The sequence below is a fragment of the Panonychus citri genome, unplaced genomic scaffold (assembly GCF_014898815.1).
Source record: "Panonychus citri isolate SS breed McGregor unplaced genomic scaffold, ASM1489881v1 Contig00128, whole genome shotgun sequence".
NCBI lineage: Eukaryota > Metazoa > Arthropoda > Arachnida > Trombidiformes > Tetranychidae > Panonychus > Panonychus citri.
Window position 1 is genome coordinate 215,818 of NW_026515533.1, and position 23,541 is coordinate 239,358.

Below are 23,541 nucleotides of genomic sequence, written 5' to 3' on the forward strand. Positions count from 1 at the left end.
TGGAGTTGATGAGAAAAAATGAATAAATTGATAGCTGTTAGATTAAGTGGACTCGAACAAGAGCAAAACTCGTTGCGATTAGAAGGTAAATATGAGATGAGATTCAGATAATTCATTCAAAGAAAAGGGAAAATGAAAAGAGACAATTCGTTTGGTTTAATTAAACTAAAGATCTTTAATTAAAACTTTCTCTTTCTTTTTCTCTTTCCTCTTCCTTTTCTGTTGTCATCACAATTTACACACCGGTCTCATTATTTGGTTGTTGACTGTACATAAACGATACTCCAAATTACAGTAAACAATTACTGGTGCATCGATGTTAATCCAATGTAATGTATTTAGCTAATTGTTGTTCTCATTGATAATCATATTCATTTTGTTAAAAGATATCAATGACTTCCTTATTTAGTTTCTATCAGATAAGTTAATTGTTGTTCATCCATTTTGATTATCTTTGTTTTTGTTTTTGTCTTTGATTATTTGATTAACTACATTTCTTATTAATGGTTAGAATTATAGATTTTTAATTGTTCAAATAGATTAAGTTAGGATTTTAGTTTAACTTAATCATTTGTTTCCATTTAATTGTTGTTAATCCGATCGTATTGATTTGTCAGCTGATTAACAGTAACTAATCAATGGATTTAAAAATTATCAATAGTCTTAATCAGTTTCGATATTGATTGTTGACAAAGAAAATATTCAATTACTTACAAATATAAACAATCAGTTGATCAACTAATTAACTTAATTGATTCAATTTGTTGGCTACGAATTAATTTCTATCCTTTAATTGTCATGTTTCCTCATCACAATCAACTAATTTGTATCAACCATGTATCATTATTATTATTGTTGCTTTTATTATCATTACATTGTAACAATTAAATCAATCATGACCAATTAATGTAATTAAAGTTAACACATGATTGATAAATAATAATTGTAATCATTATATTGCCTTTGAATTTAAACAGTTAACAATTAACTAGTCAATTCTTGATTCACCAATGTCAATGTCTTATCCCAACGATTCAAGGTTAGATTACAATTAATCAGTCATTAATTAATAAAATCAACACAGAGAGAGAGAGATTATCTAACAATTAAAATACTCACAGTTAAGATAATTGTAATTACTACAGATGGGTAATCCTTTTAATTACCTTGATTATCATCAAGTTGATTAACTAAATTAAAGATTTGAGAAAACAAACTTTTTTTTTCAACAAATTAGTCTTAATTGTAATTAAGTATAATAAACATTAACTAATTAATTACATTAATCATTTCTTTTTTTCGTTAATTGTTTAATCAAACGGAGGAAGAGGGAAAAAATTAAATGAGTAAACACATTGAAGACCTTTAGAGGTTAATAAAAAAACCAATTACAATCATAATTAAGTGGTAACAATTAATATCGTAATAATTTACTAGTCAAATATGTATACACACAAACATATGTATATACAGTTTTAGTAGTGTAATTAACTAAATTGTCTAATCAATTTTGATCATTGTTATAACTATTATAATAACTAAATTAGATGTTCGATTGTAACTCTGATCAGCTTTGTTGTTAATTGTTACAATTGATTCCTCGTGTATTCTGAATGTTGACAATCAATTTGTATCTTTTGATTTCATATCTTCCTTTGGCTTTGTTTTTGTATAGTAAATGAAGTGGGAAAATTTTCAATGATAAATTATCATGAAAATGAATGAAAACAATCAGTTAATTGTAGTTATCTCTGTGTCATTGGAATTGATTTAGTTCGATGTATCTTTATGATCACTACCATCGATATATATATAATAGATTAATATGTGTGTTTGGAAAGTTCCGTTAGAATTATTTTCCCCTCCGGTGAGTTGATGTTGTGTCACTAAATTGTGGCTGTTGATGTTTATCCTCTTAATTGTGGTTCATTCTAGTATCCAAGATGATGAAAGTGGAAGTGACGATGAGAATGGTGACAATAATGATGACAATAATCGAGGAATATTATATATATATATATTATTGAGAGGATCGGGAGGAAGAGCATTTTCTAAATGGACTCAGGTCTCGTTTTTTACCAATCAAAGTTCAGTAATCCCGCCTGGCGGATGTTGATTATTTACAAATGCATTTAAGAGACGAAGGATGAGAGAGAAGGAGGTGGAAGAGGAAGTGGAAGAAAAATAAATGTCAGAAATGGATATAAATAAATGGATAGATAATGAATGAGGTTGGTGAACGTAAATGAAAATTAAATTGATAATAACAAGATAAAGATATTAATCAGGATGATTGAACTATGTTCATTAGGTTTGTCTATTTCATGTGTAGATTTGGTGTTGGATGATGTTGATGATAATGATGATGATGATTTACAGATTAACAACACCGAATCCATCTTCCTCTTCATTGGGATCACCATCGTCTAAGTACTTGCAGGATGAACCACAACAACAGTTACAACAAAGGATACATGGTGATGCGATTAGGAATAAGGGTGAGGCCAAAAGTAATAGTAAACCAAATCCAGCGAAAATAGCGATAACTTGAGTTCGATGCCAAATTACCGAAGGTCGGGAATGACCTAGCTTATTTTTACAAGGTCCTTTATCATAATGACGAAGTAAAAAATCATCCTGTAGATAAATGATAGAGAAAAATGAAAACAAAGATATTAATAAACTACGTCAGTAAGTTATTACTATTATGATAATAATTATCGTTATAAATTAACAAGGTTATGGATGATGAATAAAAAAAAACATCAACTACTCATTATTCAGTTGATTATCATGATCACCCTTTTCAAATGAATACTAATTCACTCTTTGGAAACTGTTAATAAAAGGAAAACTAATTCTCGGTTGATAGTTATGATTAAACTAATTGTCACACAGTTGAAGGAATAGCAAAAAGAAAATAATTTCAATCATGTAGATATAACTTTCTATTAATAGATTCGTCACCATTAGTAACGGATTTCCGGAGATTCATCATGATTGACCATTGATATTATCTATTGATGTCTTTTTTTGTGATATAATCATAATGTTTAAGGTTAATTGATTACAATTATAACTGTGATCATAATTGGAATTAATTAGTTTTTAAGTAAAAAAAAGGAGCTTAAATTTTTTAATGCAACTTAATTGTTATATCGGTGATGATTTTCTGATACAATTCATCTGATTGTTTCAAAATTTTGAATTTTCATCATCTTAATCAATCAAATTTTATCTTTTTCTTTATATCGATAATATAACCTACGATATCTATCATATGAATGAAATTTTCTCTCATTTGATTTTATGTAATAATAAGATTGGCCTGAAGACTCAATGGGATATCCACTTGAAGAGAAGGAAAAAAAAAGATTATTGATTGGAATCGACTGATAATGATGATGGAAGAGGAGAATAGACAGTTAGGTGGAAAAACAATTGTTTCGTGAGAAGAAAAAAATACTCAGTACATGATGAAAGGAAGAGAGAGAGAGAGAGAGAGAGAGAGAGAGAGAGAGAGAGAGAGTAAGGGTAAATTATCAATTTTCTAAATATAAAACAATGACTTTTTTATGGTTAATGGAGTTTTTTTTACTTCCTTTTTAATATTCAAAATTAGCTTTTGATCAACGAATCTAATTGCTGTTGATTAAAAGAGGCGAGAAAAGAAAATGTTGAAAAAATATCCAGATTGAAGATTGAGGTGATAATCTTATCATACTAATGATGATGATGAATGATGTAACATCATCAACAACGTTAATCATCAATGAGTCCAGTAGTTAAAATAGTTAATGGGTTAATCTGATGTTTCAATGTTGTGATGATGATGTTTTTCACAAGTAGAAAAACAATAGAGTTATTTGTTTCCACTTGGAGATGATTATCGATTTGATGTGAAAATTAATCATTTTAGTAACGCACATAGACATTCACATATGATTGGGATAATTTAGTTGATTGTTTTGTGAGAGAGGGAAGCAAAAAGTGACAAAAATAAAACACTAACCTCGAGTGATTGAAGGCAAAACCAGCAGAAAACGTGTTTACATTTACGGCACATCATTTGAGCGCATCCATCGTCTCTCTCAATCCAAACGGAGCATCGAGGGCAGCGTTTAATGTTATTGAGACGGTTTGGTGAGCCACTTTGATTGTTCAATAAAAGGGCAAGGTCATCATCTTCTCCTGAAGGCCAACATGAGGTTCCAGGGTGAAAGGGTTTTCGGCATAGGTTACAATAGGTTTCATTGCACTTTTGACAATAAAATGAGGCCTTGTCCAGTTCCGGTGAAACGTTTAGCGACATCTTTGTGGACTGAGTTGACTTTGATGAGGTAAATGATGATGATGAGGGCAGAGAAACAGTTTGACATTTTGTTATGGTGCAAATGTTAACACAGTTTGGCTTTGGACACCAGGTTCGATTGGGATCTTCATCTACTTCCTGGTATAATTTGTACTTTTTGTACAGATTAAATGTCTCCTCTGGTACCAATAATTGTATCTCTTGGGGAGTGAAACGATTTGGAGACATTGTTTTTATGAGAGATGTCATTAAACGATGATGATGATTAGGACCAGATGATGAGGAAATGTTATTATTACTAGCAGATGATGATAATGTTGAGGATGGATGTTGTTTCAATAATTTGATTATCTCTGGACAATTTGAATCAGGGCAAGTTAAATTACAAACATTATTGTTTTCCTTTATATTTATTGTCAGGTAAGTTTGTAGGCAATTGATACAGAAACGACATCCACAGGACCAAATTGTGTGCATCAATTGAGGTGATATCTCATTAAGACAGAGAGAGCATCGTTCAATTGAATCTAATTCACGATTTCTCAGGGTACCAATTGATGATTCATGACGATAATGATAACCAGATCGACGAGTTGAGGGAAGGTGAGATATTGAAGCTGATGAAGATGAAGTTAATTTACCACTTTTAGGAAAGAGACATTTACTTGATGATGAAATTGAATTATGATGAGAAGTGTTGACATTTGAATGATTCCTATGGTGATGGAGATGATTGTGAGGATGAGGATGATGATGGTGATTATGAGGGTGATTTAAGGATGAATGGTCATCGTTAATGTCAGGATTTAATGGTTCTTTTTCACCATTGTCCAGGTAAGACCATTTTGAGAAATCGTCAATATCACCGAAACTGTAGGAAAGTTTCATTCGAAGGGTTGATTTTAAAGTTGATTCGGTTTCGGTGAGACGAGAGATAAATGGTTGGGTCACAGAACAAATTTTACTCGTTGGTTTAGCTGTACCTGGAATACTTTGACAGTCTAACCGTGAACCAGCTGATCGACTATTAGATCGAGATCCATCGAGTCCATTTCCATTTGAAGAAATTGTACCAACAGAATTTGATCCGTGATGTTGATTACTTTGATTATCTGAGGCTTCAGGGAAAATGGATGAAGATGATTTCTTTAAGAAAGGAACAGCTCGTTTCTTGAATAACCATTTGAAGGTGAAAAAATCAATTGCAGTTGAAGGTGTTGATGGTGATGATTGTTTCTTGGGGACACTAATTGATCCCAATTCAGTTGTGGTGGTTGTTGATTTACCTTTAGTACCAACGGTTAACGAGGGCATTGTTGTTGTTGATTGTTGAGACTGGAATATATTTGTATTGGTGTCAAAAGATTGTTGTTGTTGTTGTTGTTGTTGTTGTTGTTGTTGTGATGATTGTTGTGATTGTTGTATTGAAGGTGAAGTTGATAGTTCAATTGGAAGAGTTAGTAAATTGTCAAGCAGTTTACTAGTTACACTAGAACAATTAATGTTCTCACTTTGATCACTCATACTCTAATGATGGTAAAGATACTTAAATTATTCTTATTATCTGACTATCCTCTCCTTCACAATTATCACATACAATTAACTACTAATAAGTATAGTTGATAAAAGATAAAAATTGTCTCTCTATCTCTCTCTCTTTTACCTGGTAAATATAATAATAATATTGTTCCTTAATGAGTGTTTGTATTATATAAACGTATTTATATAATACCTTATAACAAGATAAGGTTCAATTTTACAAACATCATTTGGTTGACAAATATATTAATTGTTTTGTTGTTGTTGTTGAATGTTCAGATGACTTTGCCTGGATATAATATTATTATTACGAGATGAGAGATATGAGATGATGACGATGAAAAGAGAAGATAATGAAAATGTTCACTATTTAAATGGAAAATAATAATCAATAGTAAACATTATCATTATAATTGTCCATTTAATCTTCATCTATAGTCAGTTGACCTACACCTTTTAGACCAAGAATCAATATGGATCCCATTTGATGGATGAACAACAAATTGAAAACAATTGCAGTAGAATAAAAGAAAATTTCCTGGAAACAGAATTAACTTGATGATTAACAATTTAGACTCTATGGGAAGGAGAAAAAAAACCAAAACAATTAAAGAGTATCCATTGTATGAACCACAAAAAGTGATCGAGTTTAAAGTGAAAAGAAAAACAAAAAATCAAAACAAATCCAACATTCGATTTATTTTGACGATAGATGTCACTAGTTGATCGATGTTCTCATTTGTAACTTGTGAATTAATTGAAATTACTAAATTCTAACCATTAATTAACTAAATCAATGTTTATAACCTGTTCCTAAGACAACAAAGACACTCTAGAAAATACCAAACCAAAGGTAAGAGATTCAATAATAATGATAAAAGCGACAAAAACAAAAACAAAAACAAAACCATACATAACATTACATGGAAAACTGAAAACAAATCTCCGTCGTGAATTAATAACGAAATGGATCTCGTTGAGCAATTAGAAAACTACCTCTTGTGACATTATCAAAATGGGTCGTACATCTTTAATAGCTCATTTCAATTGACCGGATGTCGACGAAATTCTGAAAACAAGAAGAACAGATAATATTGAGACACGATTCATGGCTACGCAAAGGCGAGGACATTTGGTACAAAAATCTACACGAGACAAAAAATGAAAAATTGACTAATAACAATGGATTCATCGGATCAACATCATATTGGAAAATAATCAAATTATGGTCAAAAAATAATATCAGATCTACAAACAATTAACCAACTATTCAATCAACATATAAAAATCCAATCGAATTCCTTCTGAACTTATTTCTAACTCGATCAAAGATTCGGAAGAAATTCTAAAAACTAGTGAAACAATCAAAGTAACGATCTAAAGAAGAACAATTAAACGAAAAGAATTGCAGGTCCACATATAATCAATAATCGCATTAATCATCTCCAAGTCGAAGTCTATTCACTCTCTCTCTCTCTCTTTGTTTGTTTCTTTTTCCAATCGAAAGCTTTACTATCTCGCAAATGGATGAAGTTCAATTATTACACAATAAACGAACTAACCAGCTAACCCAAAATTCACTTAATTCATCACAAAGACGTAAAAAATGGACTCTGGTTATTGTTGACCAGGGGGCACTTATTACCTTTCATATGTTAATGTAAATACAAACAAACAACATTGAGGAGACAACCGGTATTTCTTTACTATTTGGTTTATATTCAATTAATTGAATGTTTTTCTTTGTCAACAATACATATCGACACTGGACTCTGGTCATTGCTGGTCTCCTCTTTTGCCTCTATTTTATCATCAAACCAGCTGATCCACCAGTCCGAGAATCACCAGAATCTCCAGCAATCAATCCTGCCGTCCAACCGATTATCCTCCTGTGGACACCTGCCTTCGATAGTGATTCATGGTGGGGAGCTACGAGTTTACCGTTAGGTTGTGATTGTATTGTCACTCGAAATCGAAGTCTCTTACCTCAAGCGAAAGTTGTAATTTTCTATTGGCGGAACACTAATCTCAAAGATTTGCCTAAATATAAATTTGAAGGTCAAACGTGGATCTGGCATCATATGGAATCTCCAATGAACACTTATAGACGATCTAGTTTAACCGCTTTCTCTAATTACATTGATTGTTGGTCCAGTTATCGAGCTGATTCAGATTTTCCAACTCCATATGGAACCATTATACCAAAAAATCAATCTCATGAATCTCACAAATCAGTTAGTGTTCCCTTTTCAAAGAAAAGTCGTAATGTGGCCTGGATGGTTTCCAATTGTGGAGCCTCATCGGGAAGAGATGAATATGCTAAAGAGTTAGCTCGTTACATTGATGTTGACATTTATGGTGCTTGTGGTTCATTTAAATGTCCAAGTTCAAAAGGATCATATTGTTACGAATATTTTGAGAAAAAGTATCGATACTACTTGTCTTTCGAGAATTCAATCTGTACCGATTATTATACCGAGAAGATAATCAATCTTCTTAATTACACAGTCATTCCCATTGTTCTCGGTGGAGCCAATTATTCATCAGTTTTACCAAATCATTCGTATATCGATGCTCTTTCATTTAAATCACCTCGATACTTGGCAATGTTATTACGAAGTCTATCTGCCGATGAGAAAAGATACAATTCATATTTTGAGTGGAAATCTCGCTTCACGATTAACAATAACGATTATCGAACACTTTTTTGCCAAATATGCTCCAGATTGAAACAATCAACTCAAAGTAGATTTTCATTTTCATCACCAACCAAAGATCACCGTCAATTAAGACGATCAAATGTATTATGTAACCGTCGACATAAAGATCTGGTTAGTTGGTGGTTCAATGAAGGATCATGTAAATCATGGACTCCGATAAATCGATTCAAATTCTGGTCATAGTCATGCGATTGAACTTGAATTCACAAACAAAAAGATTTTCAGAAAACAGGGAGTTACGAGCTTTTCTGATAGGAAATACATTGAGGAGATTTTGATTGTAACAATCAATTGGTCATGGATATTTTCCAATTAATCTTTGGTTTCTTCTTCGTCTTCGTCCTCTTTATTGTTCCCTGATTGTTTTGATTTACTGGTCGCCTTGATTTCCAATGATTGTGTACATTTATCAAGCCGATTCAATGTTGTCTTTCGAGCGCTTCTCACATCTTCCCGTCCATTTGAATCGATATTATCCAATTTCAACATGCACCTTGTTAGCATTTCATCCAGGTATCTATACTCTTTACCTTGATATTCTCCGTCAAACTTTTCCACCTCAGATTCCAGTTGATCGGCCTCACCATCAATCTCAGCGACCATTTCCAGAGGATCTTTTTTCAACCTCTTAACGTTGTTTACATTTAAAGGAAGAGGAAAAGAAAGAAAAACTTGTAATTAAAGATCTTTAGTTTTATTAATTGTCTTTTTGTTTAATAATAATGCATTAATTTTGCTTTTCCCTTATCTTAAGATAAATTAACCGAATCTCAAATATTAATCGAATATTCGCCTTCTAATCGCCGAGAGTTTTGATCTGTTTTCTCGAGTCCACTTAATCTACTAGATTATCCAGTAATCTCTTCATTTTTTGGACCCATAATAAAGTCGAAGTCTATTCTCTCTCTCTCTCTACTTTGTTCGTTTCTTTTTCCAATCGAAAGCTTTACTATCTCGCAAATGGATGAAGTTCAATTATTACACAATAAACGAACTAACCAGTTAACCCAAAATTCACTTAATTCATCACAAAGACGTAAAAAATGGTTTAAACCAACAAACACCCTCTCAACTTGCCGCCTATTCAACATCATTACTTTCACCTGCAATTACAACCCGAAATGTTGAATCAATCGGCTGATAGAAAGTCAACTTATCGAAAATAATCGATCTTTTCTTAGAAAGATCGATTTTTGTTCTATCGAATGATAATCGAAATGTTTTCATCTGTTTCTCTATAGAAAAGAAAATTTTTGAAAATTCAACCTTTAGATTGGTGTTTATTTATTTCTAATTAATTAGTTAACTGATTTCTAGTTAATTTAATTATCCTCTGGTAAGTATTCAATCTTTTCTCTTGTCTACTTGTCGGTTTTATGGTTCATAATTTCTCTAATCATCTTTTGTATGTTCTTTTTTTTCATCTGGTGAAGGTCATTTGGATTTCTTATTGGAGGTTATTGTGAATCCGATTCTTCATTAATCCTTCCTAAGTTTGTGCTCTCATTTTTTGGTGAATATTTTCATTTAATTCTATCATCATGGTTAAAATCACTGGTCCCATTGTTGATACACCATCGGTTGTATTTAATGGAAAAGTTTACAAGAAGCAACTTGTTAATTACAACAAGTTTAGTTTCCTTGATTTTGATTGGAGAGGCTTAGCCAGATCTAATTGGTATATGCGTTATGTTTTCCTCTCTACGGTCTTTGTTGGACTTCCCTTGCAATATTATTTCCATCGATTAGTGAACTCACCCGAAAATAAGGCTTATTGGGTCGCTAAACGTAAAGCCGATCATGAGAAAGAGCAGAAAAAAGAATGGGATGTTTAATTTTGTTCACCTCTCAAGAGACATTTATCCGATTTACCTGTTAACCAGATTTATCCCCATTGTTCATCATCAAGGAAGAAAATTGTAATTCAAACTAATGAATTTTTAGATGGTCTTGAGAAAATTTAGATTAAAACAACTATAAAGTTGAAGTGAATTACGTATTTAAGAGCTAAATGTTATTACTATTTATTAATTTGGTTCACTATTTGTTGTTGTTTTTTACAATGTAAGAATTTCCCTTTGTCAATTGGTTAGACATTATTGCTGAGATCAAGTTTTATCCATCGCTCTTTAATCAGGTTTGGTGTGGAGTTTGTCGATTAATGAAAATTATGAATAAATATCAATTGTATTCTTGTTAGAGATAAAAGGGGATTGTTGTTTTGTCATGGAATTGGACGATTTTGTTAATTGTATGAAGTGGAAATTACTTCAAGGGAGTAAAAGTCCTTTGAGAAAAGCCCAGAAATGGGAAAGTGCTTGTTGTTGGACTTGTGTCTGAGCTGGAGTTTGATTAACGGTAGTGGTGAGATCTCGGGGTAAAAATGGCTTTAAAGAGGCCTGAAGTTTGTGCCAAAAAGTTTTCTCTTTAGTTGAGTAATTATCGGAAAATTTAATCGCGTCTGGACCATCAATATAATAATGAGCAAGTAAACGCTGAACAAGAAAAAGTTAATAAATGGAAAGAAAAAAATAATTAGAAGAAAATAATTATTGTGATATTTTTGTTTAAAAATTTTCATCTAAAGTATACTAACCATGTCTAATAGTAAATCTTGTGTTAGAAATGAATCTCTGGTCACACTGTAAGTCATCTGCATGGGTCGCCCATATTCAAGGGGTTTAAATTCATTTGGAGGCATAACCCAAAAAGCTTGATACCTTGAGGTTAATCTTGGATTATCTTCATCGTAAGGTGAACAAATTAATCCAATACAGGGAATGTAAGTTGCATCAGTATCACCTTTCATTGCGATCTGATAATCCATTTGAGATTCAATGTCTCGTATGGTGGGTTGAGGGGCTGCTTTCGGGTGACTATGATACCAGCCAACGATGGTCAATTTTTTCTGATCCATATTTTGTCTAATCTCTTCTTCAACTTTTCGAGATCTTTCTTTATCACCAAGTCGAGTTTTACAAGGGAATGCTTGTAGAATTGACAAATTATGAGTTGTAATATCCCAAGAACCGCCAAGATAACCGACAACTTCACCGGTTGTTAAATGACAATGGAAATCAATTGTTAAAAGAGCATTTGTTGAAATTGTTAAGGTAAAAGGCTGAATCCTTTCCAGGGCACTGAATGGAATACATTTAACCATGGTATTGGTATCCTGTTGGATAAGTTTACTGGCAAGAGTATGATGTTCAACAACATTTTTCTCTTTCATTGGATAATTGTCAGGTAAAAAAGTTAATGGGACAGGGGAAGAATCAGATGAAACACTTTGGGAATGGGTTAAATAGTCTGAGGCTGCCTTGGAATAAACCATTGCTGAATCGTACATGTTGGCCGAGGTGACAATCTTTCTTTGCTTTCGATACCATCTTAATTTATATGAATCGAGTCGCTTTCGTCGATACCTGATTGTAGACCAAGCTGAACCAGGTTTACTGTTACTACTCTCTGGATTGACAAGTTTCTTACAGTGATTAAACCAGGCACTGGGTGTAGTAAATATTTGCTTTGATTGAGCCCATCTTATATTACCATTGGGTAATAAGTCAGCATCAAATTTAGTACCATAATAGTCCATGGTAAGTACATTGTTTCCAGGGTCGACAATTTGATCATCGATTAAAGTTTTTAAGGAGCAAATTTGTCCTGACAAAGATTTACGTCCAACTTGACTTTTATGAGAAGTTGATGGAAGAGAGTCTTCGGTAACAGTATCACCATCTGATGAATCGTTTCTGTCTAAATCTGTTCGCTCTTCAACATCACCGTCACTTGTGTTATTATCCATGATTATGGTGAATTATTGTGTAACTTTGTTTAATTCTAAACAGGTTGGTTGTGTTCTTTGTCTTGAATGGCGTGAGTAGAAAAATTAAACTCCAACAAAGCAATAGTATAAAATATGAATTATACTGAAAGTCTTTGAAGGCTAAGTAGAAAATAAAATTGAGAGTATTATCTGTGAAAATGAAAAGAAAAATTAAATTAAAATTACCATTCAAATATAATTTCATTGGAAGAAAAATAAAATCAAAAACGCTAATTACCTTTCTTTTTAAGTAGATAGCCGATGGAAGATTTTAATATTTAGTCTAATGAGATTAGGTCCACTTGTATTCAAGACAATTTTGATATCAGTGAGTATTAATTACCAATCAATTTTTCATTATCATCTAATGATAAGAATGGAAGTAGTAAATTTTGACAAAAGTAGTTCGAAAACACAGTTCAACATATCTTTTTGTATACACAGGAAGTGTTACCGGTCCAGCGACAATATTATTACAAACAGCTCTTTTCAGGTATCCTGATCATAATTCACCTCGGCCAAACATGAAGAATTTAAAGATAACCCATAATTAAACCTTTAACCGAATAAAACAATTAAAGAATAAGTAGAAAAAAAGGCGAGAAGATGAAATGGTCGAAAGAGAACAAATGAGTTTGACCAGATGGAATAATCCAAAATCCAAAAAAAAATTCTCTTTCAACAATGGTTGGTTTATATTCTCCTTTAGGTGTTTTGATTTTCCAGTTAAAATTGAGGATTCTTAATATAATTCGATAGAAAAACCAAGTTAAAGAAGCAGGGAAAAAAATCTAAGAGAAAGTAAAAGAAAGAGAAAAAAGAAAGAAGAAAAGATGAGATGAAGATAGGAGACAAAAGAACAAAAAATCAGAATTAAAACAGAAATCACAACTGATCTATCTTTTGATTTTCCACCAAAAAAAAAGAAAACACATTTACAATCAAAACACCAAATAAACCATCAATTAAATGAAAACTGAGCAACAAAATTGAATAAAATAAAAACCCATCGACAATTGAAACTGTGAATTATTAATAAAAAAAGAATTCAATCAAAACCAATAAGTAGATAATATTAATGACAATTGGTTCTAACACAATGCAAAAAAGAAAAAGAAATTGCATCAACATTTGACAAGAGAAAATCCATTTGAAATCGATTAGCTTACCTGGTATTCCAATAAACAATCACTGTTCACAATCAGTTAAACAACTAAGGTAAACAAATCAATCAACTAAATTGATTAACAATTTAACAAATTAAAGCGAAAATAAATTGTTCCAAAATCAAAAGGAACAATTAATCAAGATGAATTTAAATTTTGTAACCAAAGTGAAAAAAAAACCAAAAAAGAATTAGAGGGAAAAAGGGAACGTATTCTAATAACAAACAGTAAATTCTATTCTCCAGAAAAAGTAGAAATTCGAGCCAACAGATGTCACTACTTTTGCCTCTTTCTTTTCTCTTTTCGGCTGAGCTGTTAAAATAGACATTCGATTGGCTATTTTAACCGACGAGAATTAAATTTAAATATTAATTGTTGAGAAAATGGAATCGAAAAGATTTTTTAAAATAATTTCCAAAAAGAATCGTCTATTAATCACTGCGCGAATAATTAAATCAATGATAATTAAAACGTGGAAAAAGTTACAGAGAAAAGAAATGATTAGATTGTAACAATTAACTAATTAATTGGAAAAAGAAGAAAAAATTTTCCATTAAATTTGCTTGATGAAAATTTTCAAACGATTAACAATTTGTTTTCTTACAATTAAATGATAATCTCTCTCTCTAAATAATTAACCTTGATTAAGAGATAATAACAGCAACAACAATAAAAATGAAAGAAAATAATTAAATAGTTAATAGTTAATTGTTGAAACAGGAAAGAAACCGAATCGTTTAAAAAAAGTTAACCGATCATCACTAATCAAACTAATCATCAACCTGATCATTATTATATTAGTTTGATAGTTGATTGTCTCATTTTATTTGTATAATTAGATTCAATTATCTGTACGTGTAAATTTTATTCAAATTGTTTCGCAGATGATTAAGATTATCCATTAATTAAGTGTTAATTGTTTAGGAAGGTGAAGAAGAAGAAGAAAAAAAAAGTAAACAAAAGTTTTTCGTTTAAATCAATGATCCATGTAACCACATTATGGTTAAACAATCAGCAGCAATTAAGTGAAACAAATATACTGTTCACAACAATTAAAGAGTAAATAAATTTAGTTAACCAATTAGAGGAAGAAGAAAAAAAAAATCTTAACCAAATGAAAGACAATTAAAAGTTTAACCATTGACTTGAAGGAATTGAAGTAACAACAACAACATCAACAACTCGAACAACAATTAATCAACAAGTTGATCATGTTCATATTTAGAGTTTAAAGAGAGAGAGAGAGAATTAAGTTTCAGATTAACCATGATAATCATTCATGATGAATAATATTCTGAAAGAGTAGAAAACCTTGATTCAGGAAAGAAGGAAAAACTCAAAGAAGATTTTTTTTTCTCTTCTCTCTTTTTCTCTTACAACAACAAACGGGTGGGTTGTTGTTGTGAGTGGGGTGGAAAGTGGGTAGAGAAAGAGACAGGTAAAGAAAAGAAGTTGTTGTTGATGATGATGATGATGATGGTGAGGTGGAGGAAGAAGATGATGAGGGAAGAGGGAGGGAAGGTTTTTAAGGAGGAAAAAAGGTAAAGGTAAAATATATTAGTTTAGAGAAGGAAAAAGAAGAGAGAGAAAAGTTAACAACGAACAAGAAGAAAAGTGGGAGAGAGAGAGAAAAAGATGAAAAGAAGAGAGTGGGCTTGGTGGTAATAGAAGATGATGGTGGTGTGAGAGAGAAAATTATGGAATCTCTCTTTCTCTCTCTTTCTATCATCATCATCGTTTCTACCTCTACTTATACTCATTTGATTTAGGCTTGGTTCCTATTCTGTTGATAAAAGACAAACACATCTCATTACATTATTATCATTGAAGATATGAAATGTTGTTGGGTGGAAGATGAAAAATCTCATCATCATCAACCCCTTTTTGTTTTTTGGCTCATCTTCATCTTATCTTCCTTTCTCTCTCTCTCTCTTATTATCTCTTCCTCTTTCTCTTCCCTCTGTCTATTAGCGATAAAGTTTCCTTTCCTTTTTCGTCTTAATTCCCTCTCCGCCCTCCTTACCACCCTTTCTCAATCTCTTTCTTCTTCTCTTTCTTTTACATTTTTCCATCTCTCATGATGATCATCACCATCACCATCATCATCATCAACATCATCATATTGCCCTCCACCCACTTTTTTCCTCATCATCATCATTTCCAAAAACTTTCTGTGTGTTGGATCAACTTTTTCCTCTCTCTCTCTCTCTCTCTCTCTGCTATTTTCTTTCCTTTCCCTCCCTTTCCCTGTACTTTTACCACTCTCTTCCCTTCTCCACCCACTCCTCCACCTCCTCTTCATTCTCTTTGCTATTCCATCATCATCATCATTTACTCCTCTCTCCCTTCCACCCATGTTCTACCTCCCACTCCTTCTTGTCTCGATCTTCTTCTTTTTCCTCTTCATCCCTAGAATCGAGATTCGAGAAAATTACTTTCATCTTCTTCTTCCTTTCCCATCATCAAAATCTTTATCCATCTCATCTCCTTTTTTCCTTCATCATCATCTCATCTCATTTTCTCTTCCTCCTCTTCTATCATCCTCCTCTTTTATCTTCCTCCTCTTTCCACATAATCATTTCCCGTCCAGGCTTCTCTTTCTTTTCTTCTCTCTCTTTTTCTCATCTCTATCATAACTTTTTTCCCTTTTCAATCATTCACATTTCGTTTCTCTCTTTCTTTCCACTTTCCTCCTTTTCTTTTTTCCTCTTTTTTTTTCCTTTTTTTCTCTCTCAGTATCCATTTTCTCTCCCCCCACCTCCACCTCCTCCTTTCTCTTCCTCCTACTCTTCTTGATCATCTTCTTCCTCTTTCATTTTCCTCTCCCCCTCCGCCTCCTCCTTCTCTTCCTCCTCCTCCTCCTTCTTTTCCATTCTCTCATCTTCCTCCCACTTTTTTCCTTTTCCATCATCATCCAACATTCACTACACCAAAGTAACAACAAAATCATCATCATCCTCATCATCCTCATGTCATACTCAGCATTCACGAAAACACACACAACCACCAACATCAAACTCTAACTACGAAAACAAAAAGTTCACCCGAACTCTAACTCTCTCTTTCTTTTCCTCTTAGATAGAATCTCTCTCTCTCTCTCTCTCTTTCCTCTCACTATCTCTCAATGCAACCAACTATCTCTTACAATTTTTCATCATCATTTTTATCTTCTTCTTCCTTATCATTATCATTTCCACCCACTTATCATCTTCCTCCTCTGCCTTCACCATGTTAATAATATACACATATATTTATATCCTCTCTCCCCTCTTACTCTCTCTCTCTCTCTCTCTCTTCCCTCAATAGCCTCTATCATCTCTTTTTCATCTGATTTTCCCTTGACTCGCCTTACACCCTTCATCATCTTCTTCATCATCATCATCATCCTCCTTCTTTTCCTCCTCCTCCTCCTTTTTTCTTCTTCCTTCATTATCTCATCTTTTTCCCTGTTAGTCAAAAGTCTCCCACTTTTTTTTCCTTTTTCATCTTCTCTCTTTTTCTCTCTCACTTTTCTCTCTCTCTCTCAATCTCTCACTTATCTTCCGCCCTCTTTTTTTCTCTTCTCTGATCTTCATCTTCATCATCATTGCTGCTTTAGCTTTTTATCCAAGTTTTTCTTTCTTACAAACTCTCGTCTTTCCATCTCCTTCTTCAAACTAATTGTGAGTTTATCTTATTTGGAACTTTTTGTTTTTCTTTGATATTTTTTTTTTCTCTTTAGAAAAAACAAATTCTCCAACTTTTCCTAGTCCCAAATACCATAGGGATATTTACCACCCATTGGATATATTCAAAGTGCTGGAATTTACATATAAAAACAATTCTAACTGTTAACAATTAACAGTAACGCAAGAAAATGATTTCAGAAAGTGATTTCTACAATCAAACTAATCATCATCACCTTCACTCTGTAAACAAACAACAACAACAACATAGTCTTAATAATAACAACAAACTGTTTGGTGTTGGTCAGAAAAAAAGATACTCATGTGACCAATGTTCATATTCAACTGACCGCCGTGACCTTTACCGAAGACATGAAAACATCCATAGGGACGAGAAACCATTTCGTTGTTACGTTTGTAATAAGATGTTCAATCGAGCTGATCATGTAAAGAAACATTTCCTTCGGATTCACAAAGGACTCGAATATAATGTTAAACTAATTAAGAGGTTAAATGGTGTTGATTATTCATCATCTTCATCATTATCACCAACATCGACAACAACATCCTCATCATCAACAACAACAACAACAGTTGACAGCAATCAAAATGGAGGTTCCTGTTTAAATGGTTACCTAACTGATGGAATTGGTCATTTAATTACATCGAGTAACGTTATTGACAATTTACCATCACAATTAACAACAACCACAACCATAACAACACCAACAACACAATCATCTATCAATGGATTCAATTGTTTAACTAATTTAACAAGTAAATCAAATCATCGATCATTATTTAATTCCTATGGTTCTCAAGCTGTTTTTCCTAAATTTAAATCTATTAATCCACCTACACAATCTAACCAACGATCATTGTTAACACCTGTAAAATCACAATTAACTCAACAATCAAATCAACAGCAATCAACAACATCATCATCATCATTACGATCATTACAATTACAATCATCAACACCATCACCACCAATGGGACAACCTAATCAACGATCGTTGTTAACTATGGTACAATCATCACAAACAAAATCTAAATGTAAATCTCAATTATCACCATCACCTAAACCATTATCAACACAATCAATTTCCCCAATGATAATACAACAACAATCAACACAATTACCACCACAAACACAACCACAACCTCAAAGATCATTACTAAATTTGGTACAACATCAACATCAACCTTCAAACTCACCAACACCACCACCACCCCAATCAACATCATCCTCGCCCTCACCACCATCACCATCCCAACAACCACCCTCATCGTCATCAACATCATCACTATTATCATCATTATCATCTTTATCATCATTATCTTCATTATCCTCTCTGTCTTCCTCATCACCATCAACCTACAATACAAATATTGATAGTGATGATGATACCACTATCACCACAATCAACAATAACAATCAAATAATAATAGTAATTTGTGGTAAACGAAATTCAAATCAGAAATCGATAATTAATCACATGTTAAATCACAATGGCCTTAAACGATCCCGTAAATATCCCTCCCAATGCTTGACCCGATCTTCGTCCTCCTCATCGATATCATCGTCCTCGAATATAACCCGAAAGGACCGAAGGAAACAAAGTAAACCCAAACGGGCTTCAATTGACCCCAACGAAGTTGAACTTTGTGTCTCCTAAACAATTAAATTTGAAAGGGAAACAAATTCTAAATTAACTCACTCATCATGATCATCATAATTAATTAACTAATATCCTTAATTGCCAAATTGTTTCTAATCTATTAGCTCTAATCACCACTCATATTTATATGTAATAATTAAAACCAAGTGTAATTAAGTGTGGGTGTTAATGTTAAATATTATATTATATTGATAAAATAAAATAGTATCGTTGGAAAATCAATTTAATTGTCATTCATGATTTAATATTAATCGATATTAATTCAACTCAATTATCTAGACAACGTCGCCATCTATTGAAATGATTTACTTTCATTTTCAATCATTTGATTGTCAACAATCAGTTTAACAACATTTTCTTAACATAATTGTTAACAATTAAGATTATAATTAAGACATTGAGCTACTGATTGTCAAGGTGATTATTGTTTTCTTATTCAAATAATTGCTCTTTATCTTGATGACCATTGGTCAAGGTTTTTTAATCTGTGTTATTGTGGTTGCGATTAAAGTTCAAATTGGTAATCACAATTAACTTTGAAACCTTTTTTTTTTGTGTTTAATTATCTTTAATTGTGTTTCTCATTGATTGTCGGTGTTTAAACAGTTAATTAAAATCCCATCAAGTGGCTAGAAATCAGTAAATTGTTTGTTGATCCTCTTTCATTTTTGAGTCAAGTAGTCAAATCAAATAGTTAAACTGGGAAACTCTAATCAAAGGCTAATTGTTGTAAATCCCAAGGAAAATTTTAAACCTTTTACCAATTTACAATTTAAATCATTGTTAAGATTAAATTACTTTTCAATTAATCTGAAAACGAAATTTTGCTGAAAAGTGTCGCCATCTATTGGAATAGTTAACAACTAGGAACCAGTGATTAAATTGATTGTTGATTAATCTGTTGTTACTTATTAATTTACCTTTCGTTTTTTTTTGTTGATATCACTAAATGATGATCGGTAAAAAAATCGTCTCGAACTGGAAAAAAAATGTTCAGAATTTTCTATTCGATCTGTTTTTTTGTCGTTCTTATGGATTGACTTGAAGATGATTTTGATTATGAAAATGAAGATGATTGAAGATCTGTCATCCACTTGATCTCAATTGTAATCAGCATGATATTTTTTTGTCAACACTCTTAATCATGATAAGTTAATCACTTGTTGCATTTGCAATTTGATTATAACCACATAGACACTTACATCAGTTACCTTAAATTATTTATGATCAATATTGTTTTTACATCAACTAAATTAACAGTCCAATCAAAATAATGAGTAGTTAATCATTACTTTTATAACCTTAATTTTGTTAACATTTGATGATCATTTGGTTAGCTCAGCATCATCAGTGGTTAATGTTGACAAAAATGAAATTGAACAAGTATGTTTAATATAAATTTGTTATGAAATTGTAAGCAATTAACTTCTAATTGTTAAATCTAATTGTAATACTGTAAACAGAATTTCAATTTTACCGGATTACTTTTCAAGGATTTTTCTTGGTCTCAATGTGGAAACACCGATGTGATTAAATTCAGTCGACTTGAACTCGATCCCGATCCAATGGTCATTCCTGGAATACTTTCCCTTGGACTTGATGTTTTACTGAAAGCAAATTTAACAGCCCCACTTCCGGTAAGTGACCAATAATCACCCGAAGTATCAAATGTTGATCGAATTTGTTTACTCTTCTCTTCCCTTCGTCGATTTTCAAGTTCACATTGAGAATGAAGAAAAAAGTGTTCGGTGTTTGGGTGAATATTCCTTGCGAAAGCGGTTTTGGTTCCTGTGATTATCCCGATTTCTGCCTATTGTGGCCTTACCCTAAACCTTGTTCGGAAGTTTATACTCGCTACAATGTCCCTTGTTCGTGCCCATTCACCGCGGGAAGATACAACTTCCCGGAAAGTGTCGTCGGAAATGCAACCCTACCCTTTACAGATATTCCCAAGTGGCTCGAGAATGGACATTACTCAATCGAAGCTCGTCTATTGGATCCAAGTGGCACTGAACAGTTTTGTATGCAAATTCTCATGCAAATGAAGATTGCCAATTAAATTTGATTCCCTTTACCGGCCCTGTAATCAATTAATTACAGTAAAGTCATTGAACACACTCACAGTACCAATCAAGTGGATACATGATGATTATCAACAAATCCAAGTTTCCGTGATCCTCTTAAAGTCAATCTTTTATCATCATGCTGATGATGAGGATAATTAATCAATCTAATCAGGGGCACTTAATCATCAAAACAATTTGACTACAATTTGATTCATTTTCTCTTGTAACAATTGGGATGATTAGATGATAATTGAAAACTCGATGTGATTTTGAAAGCTCAGAGTATAAGGTGATGGTAATTCAGAATAATTAAATATGCGCCCAGTGGGAGAGGGTTAATAGTGAATCATTATAACTCTAATGATGAGAAGGAAATTATTTCGAACATTTCATCTTCTCTTCCTCTCTCCCTCTCTTTGTCTCTTTCTTTTTTTTCTGTCAAAAAATCCATCACTCAGTTAACTCATCCTCAATTTCATTCACATCACCATGATGATGATCCTTTTTGTCTTCTTCTTCTTTCAAATCATATTGAATCTCTCAAGAGATAAGATGATAAAGTGAAGACGAAGAAGACAAAGAATCTTATTGGTAGAGAGTCTTTCGTTTTTCTCTTTCCTTTTCTCATCATCTTAATCTCATATTCGATAGTTTTTCAGTTCCATCTTCATCTTCAGCATTCCCATGATTAGACTCTTAAACTATTCCAATAACTGATTCGCTATTATGTTGAAGCTGAAAAAACTTTTTACTCCAAATTTGAGATTTTGTCTGAAATCATTTGAACTCGAAAACGGAAAGAACAGAAACTAATTCCAATTTCTACCTCTTTTCCACTCACAATTCTTGACCTATCACCGATATTCATGAGTTCTGATAGGAAAATCTTAGAAGGATGAACAGAGGAATCGAAAGTCAGAAAGAAAACTTAAACCAGCGAGTAAAAGTCATTCATCTTTCGAAGAAACAATTTTTGTCTCGAACAAAATAAAAAAAAAAGTTCTAATTCCATGGAAACTTTTACAACAAATGATTCATCTTTTTTGAGCCAAGATCATGATAAAATCTCTAATCATCATGATGATCATCATTTATCCCGTTCTAATGGTTTCCTTTGTAAATCTAGTTCGATAATTATGTTTTTCTCACAGAATCAATGAGATGAATAATGATCTAAGATAAACTATTAACACCTTCCAAATGAAACTGTATCATGATTAGAGATACAATTAATTATCGATACACTTTTTGTGATCAAGAAAATTTTTATACATTAACAGGGAGAAAACAATTGAATCTCTTTTCCATGATAAATTCAGACTCACAATATTTCATTGAACAAAACTCAACCAACAAAAAGGGTTAATGATTGATGTTGATCATTAAACTCAATCATTTCAAAGGTAAATTCATGAGCTGAAGAATAAGAATTGGAACTGAGCTGATTTCGAAAAGAAAGAAAATTCTCAATTTATATAAGTTTCTATTCATATTCTATACCCAAAAGGTATTAAAGAAAGATTTAAAATTTATTGACAGAATTCAGGGTAACAATAATTCTGATTTAATGATTTAGAATCAGATTTTCTATTCCATTATTACCATTCATTGATTCAAATACTTTTCATCGCAAGTTTCATGAGATTCATCATGATATATACGATACATTTGGTCTCATTCAAGTTATTATTCTTGATCGTTGTTCTCATCCTGAATGTTATTCAGTGTATTGGTTATCCAATCAATTAACCAATCGATGATCACCATTGGTGAGATTCCGAGCCAAATGCCGATGGCACTTTGAGTGTATACAATTAGATCGTCGATATCATAATAAGGTACAACTATGTTGGATAATGTCGGCGTTGATGGCATCCGAATCACCATCATTGATTGATTGTTACTACGACGATAGATGATCCGGTTCTGGGTTGGTTTTAACATTGTATCGTCGCAATCGGGATATGGGGCCAAATTTTACATTGAGCTTCAAAGGACGAGAAAAGATTGTGATAGTAAAATTTGGTCTCATTTTCGGGGGTCAGATATTCAAGGTAAATCTGAAAAAGGCCAGTTTTACTTTCCGATTGTTCTTGTTGGTCCAAGGGTTGAAGAACACCATTAAATGGACAGTCCAGTTTTTCTCGAGTTAAATTACTTAAACATTGGGAAATTTTATCGATCTTATTAAGAAAACCTTGAGCTTTATAATCGGTACACTGATCGAAAAAGTCACTTTGTGAATAAGATGTTTTCAACCTTTTAAAGGAAAAGATCATTTCGAACGGAATATTGGCCTTAGAATAGAAGTCGAAAAAAAGTGAATTCTCCGATTTATGGTTGACAATCTTTTCCAAGGTACAATCATTACCGAAACGGAGGTTGAAAAGTTGGCCAGGTAAGGGTCAAACTTGACCATCATCATTTGACCTGAAGCTTCACCTCGCTCAACGATATTTCGATCATAACTTATTGCTGAACCATTTTTACTACACGAAATTGTGACACAAAGTAAGGTACCGATTAGATTATTGGTCTTGGTACAATCGCTTGAGGTCACTT

The 23,541-nt window shown here is 32.4% G+C and overlaps 4 protein-coding genes across 4 annotated transcripts; 3 read left to right on the top strand and 1 right to left on the bottom strand.

Annotated features, from left to right (window-relative positions):
- Window positions 1-1,400: 1,400 nt before the first annotated feature.
- LOC128390807 (uncharacterized) lies at window positions 1,401-12,721 on the bottom strand. Its single transcript, XM_053350576.1, has 5 exons — window positions 12,639-12,721; window positions 11,168-12,550; window positions 10,845-11,066; window positions 4,013-5,839; window positions 1,401-2,637 (listed from the first exon to the last, which is right to left on the bottom strand). The coding sequence occupies exons 2-5, from the start codon at window positions 12,377-12,379 to the stop codon at window positions 2,374-2,376; spliced, it is 3,525 nt and encodes a 1,174-aa protein (XP_053206551.1). The 5' UTR covers window positions 12,380-12,550; window positions 12,639-12,721; the 3' UTR covers window positions 1,401-2,373.
- LOC128390787 (glycoprotein 3-alpha-L-fucosyltransferase A-like) lies at window positions 7,166-9,163 on the top strand. The gene has a single exon (XM_053350546.1). It carries the CDS (start codon window positions 7,585-7,587, stop codon window positions 8,752-8,754), a length of 1,170 nt encoding a protein of 389 aa, XP_053206521.1. The 5' UTR covers window positions 7,166-7,584; the 3' UTR covers window positions 8,755-9,163.
- Window positions 12,722-16,169: 3,448 nt separating the features above from the next.
- On the top strand, window positions 16,170-19,135 carry LOC128390792 (uncharacterized protein DDB_G0271670-like). The gene has a single exon (XM_053350553.1). The coding sequence runs from the start codon at window positions 17,423-17,425 to the stop codon at window positions 18,908-18,910; it is 1,488 nt and encodes a 495-aa protein (XP_053206528.1). The 5' UTR covers window positions 16,170-17,422; the 3' UTR covers window positions 18,911-19,135.
- A 1,001-nt stretch (window positions 19,136-20,136) lies between these two features.
- Window positions 20,137-21,039, top strand: LOC128390809 (ganglioside GM2 activator-like). The gene is made up of 4 exons (XM_053350577.1): window positions 20,137-20,148; window positions 20,195-20,296; window positions 20,377-20,550; window positions 20,631-21,039. The coding sequence occupies exons 1-4, from the start codon at window positions 20,137-20,139 to the stop codon at window positions 20,970-20,972; spliced, it is 630 nt and encodes a 209-aa protein (XP_053206552.1). The 3' UTR covers window positions 20,973-21,039.
- Window positions 21,040-23,541: the final 2,502 nt, after the last annotated feature.

Bases quoted from the DNA above. Each gene is read 5' to 3' on its own strand.
- LOC128390787 (XM_053350546.1), top strand. From the start codon at position 7,585: ATGTTTTTCTTTGTCAACAATACATATCGACACTGGACTCTGGTCATT.
- LOC128390807 (XM_053350576.1), bottom strand. From the start codon at position 12,379: ATGGATAATAACACAAGTGACGGTGATGTTGAAGAGCGAACAGATTTA. The intron at 11,067-11,167 runs GTTAGTATACTT...TTTCTTGTTCAG, and splicing joins AAGATTTACTATTAGACATG to CGTTTACTTGCTCATTATTA. The intron at 5,840-10,844 runs TGAAGTAATTTC...TACCATCATTAG, and splicing joins TCAAAGGACTTTTACTCCCT to AGTATGAGTGATCAAAGTGA.
- LOC128390792 (XM_053350553.1), top strand. From the start codon at position 17,423: ATGATTTCAGAAAGTGATTTCTACAATCAAACTAATCATCATCACCTT.
- LOC128390809 (XM_053350577.1), top strand. The intron at 20,297-20,376 runs GTATGTTTAATA...TACTGTAAACAG, and splicing joins ACAAAAATGAAATTGAACAA to AATTTCAATTTTACCGGATT. The intron at 20,551-20,630 runs GTAAGTGACCAA...TCGATTTTCAAG, and splicing joins ATTTAACAGCCCCACTTCCG to TTCACATTGAGAATGAAGAA.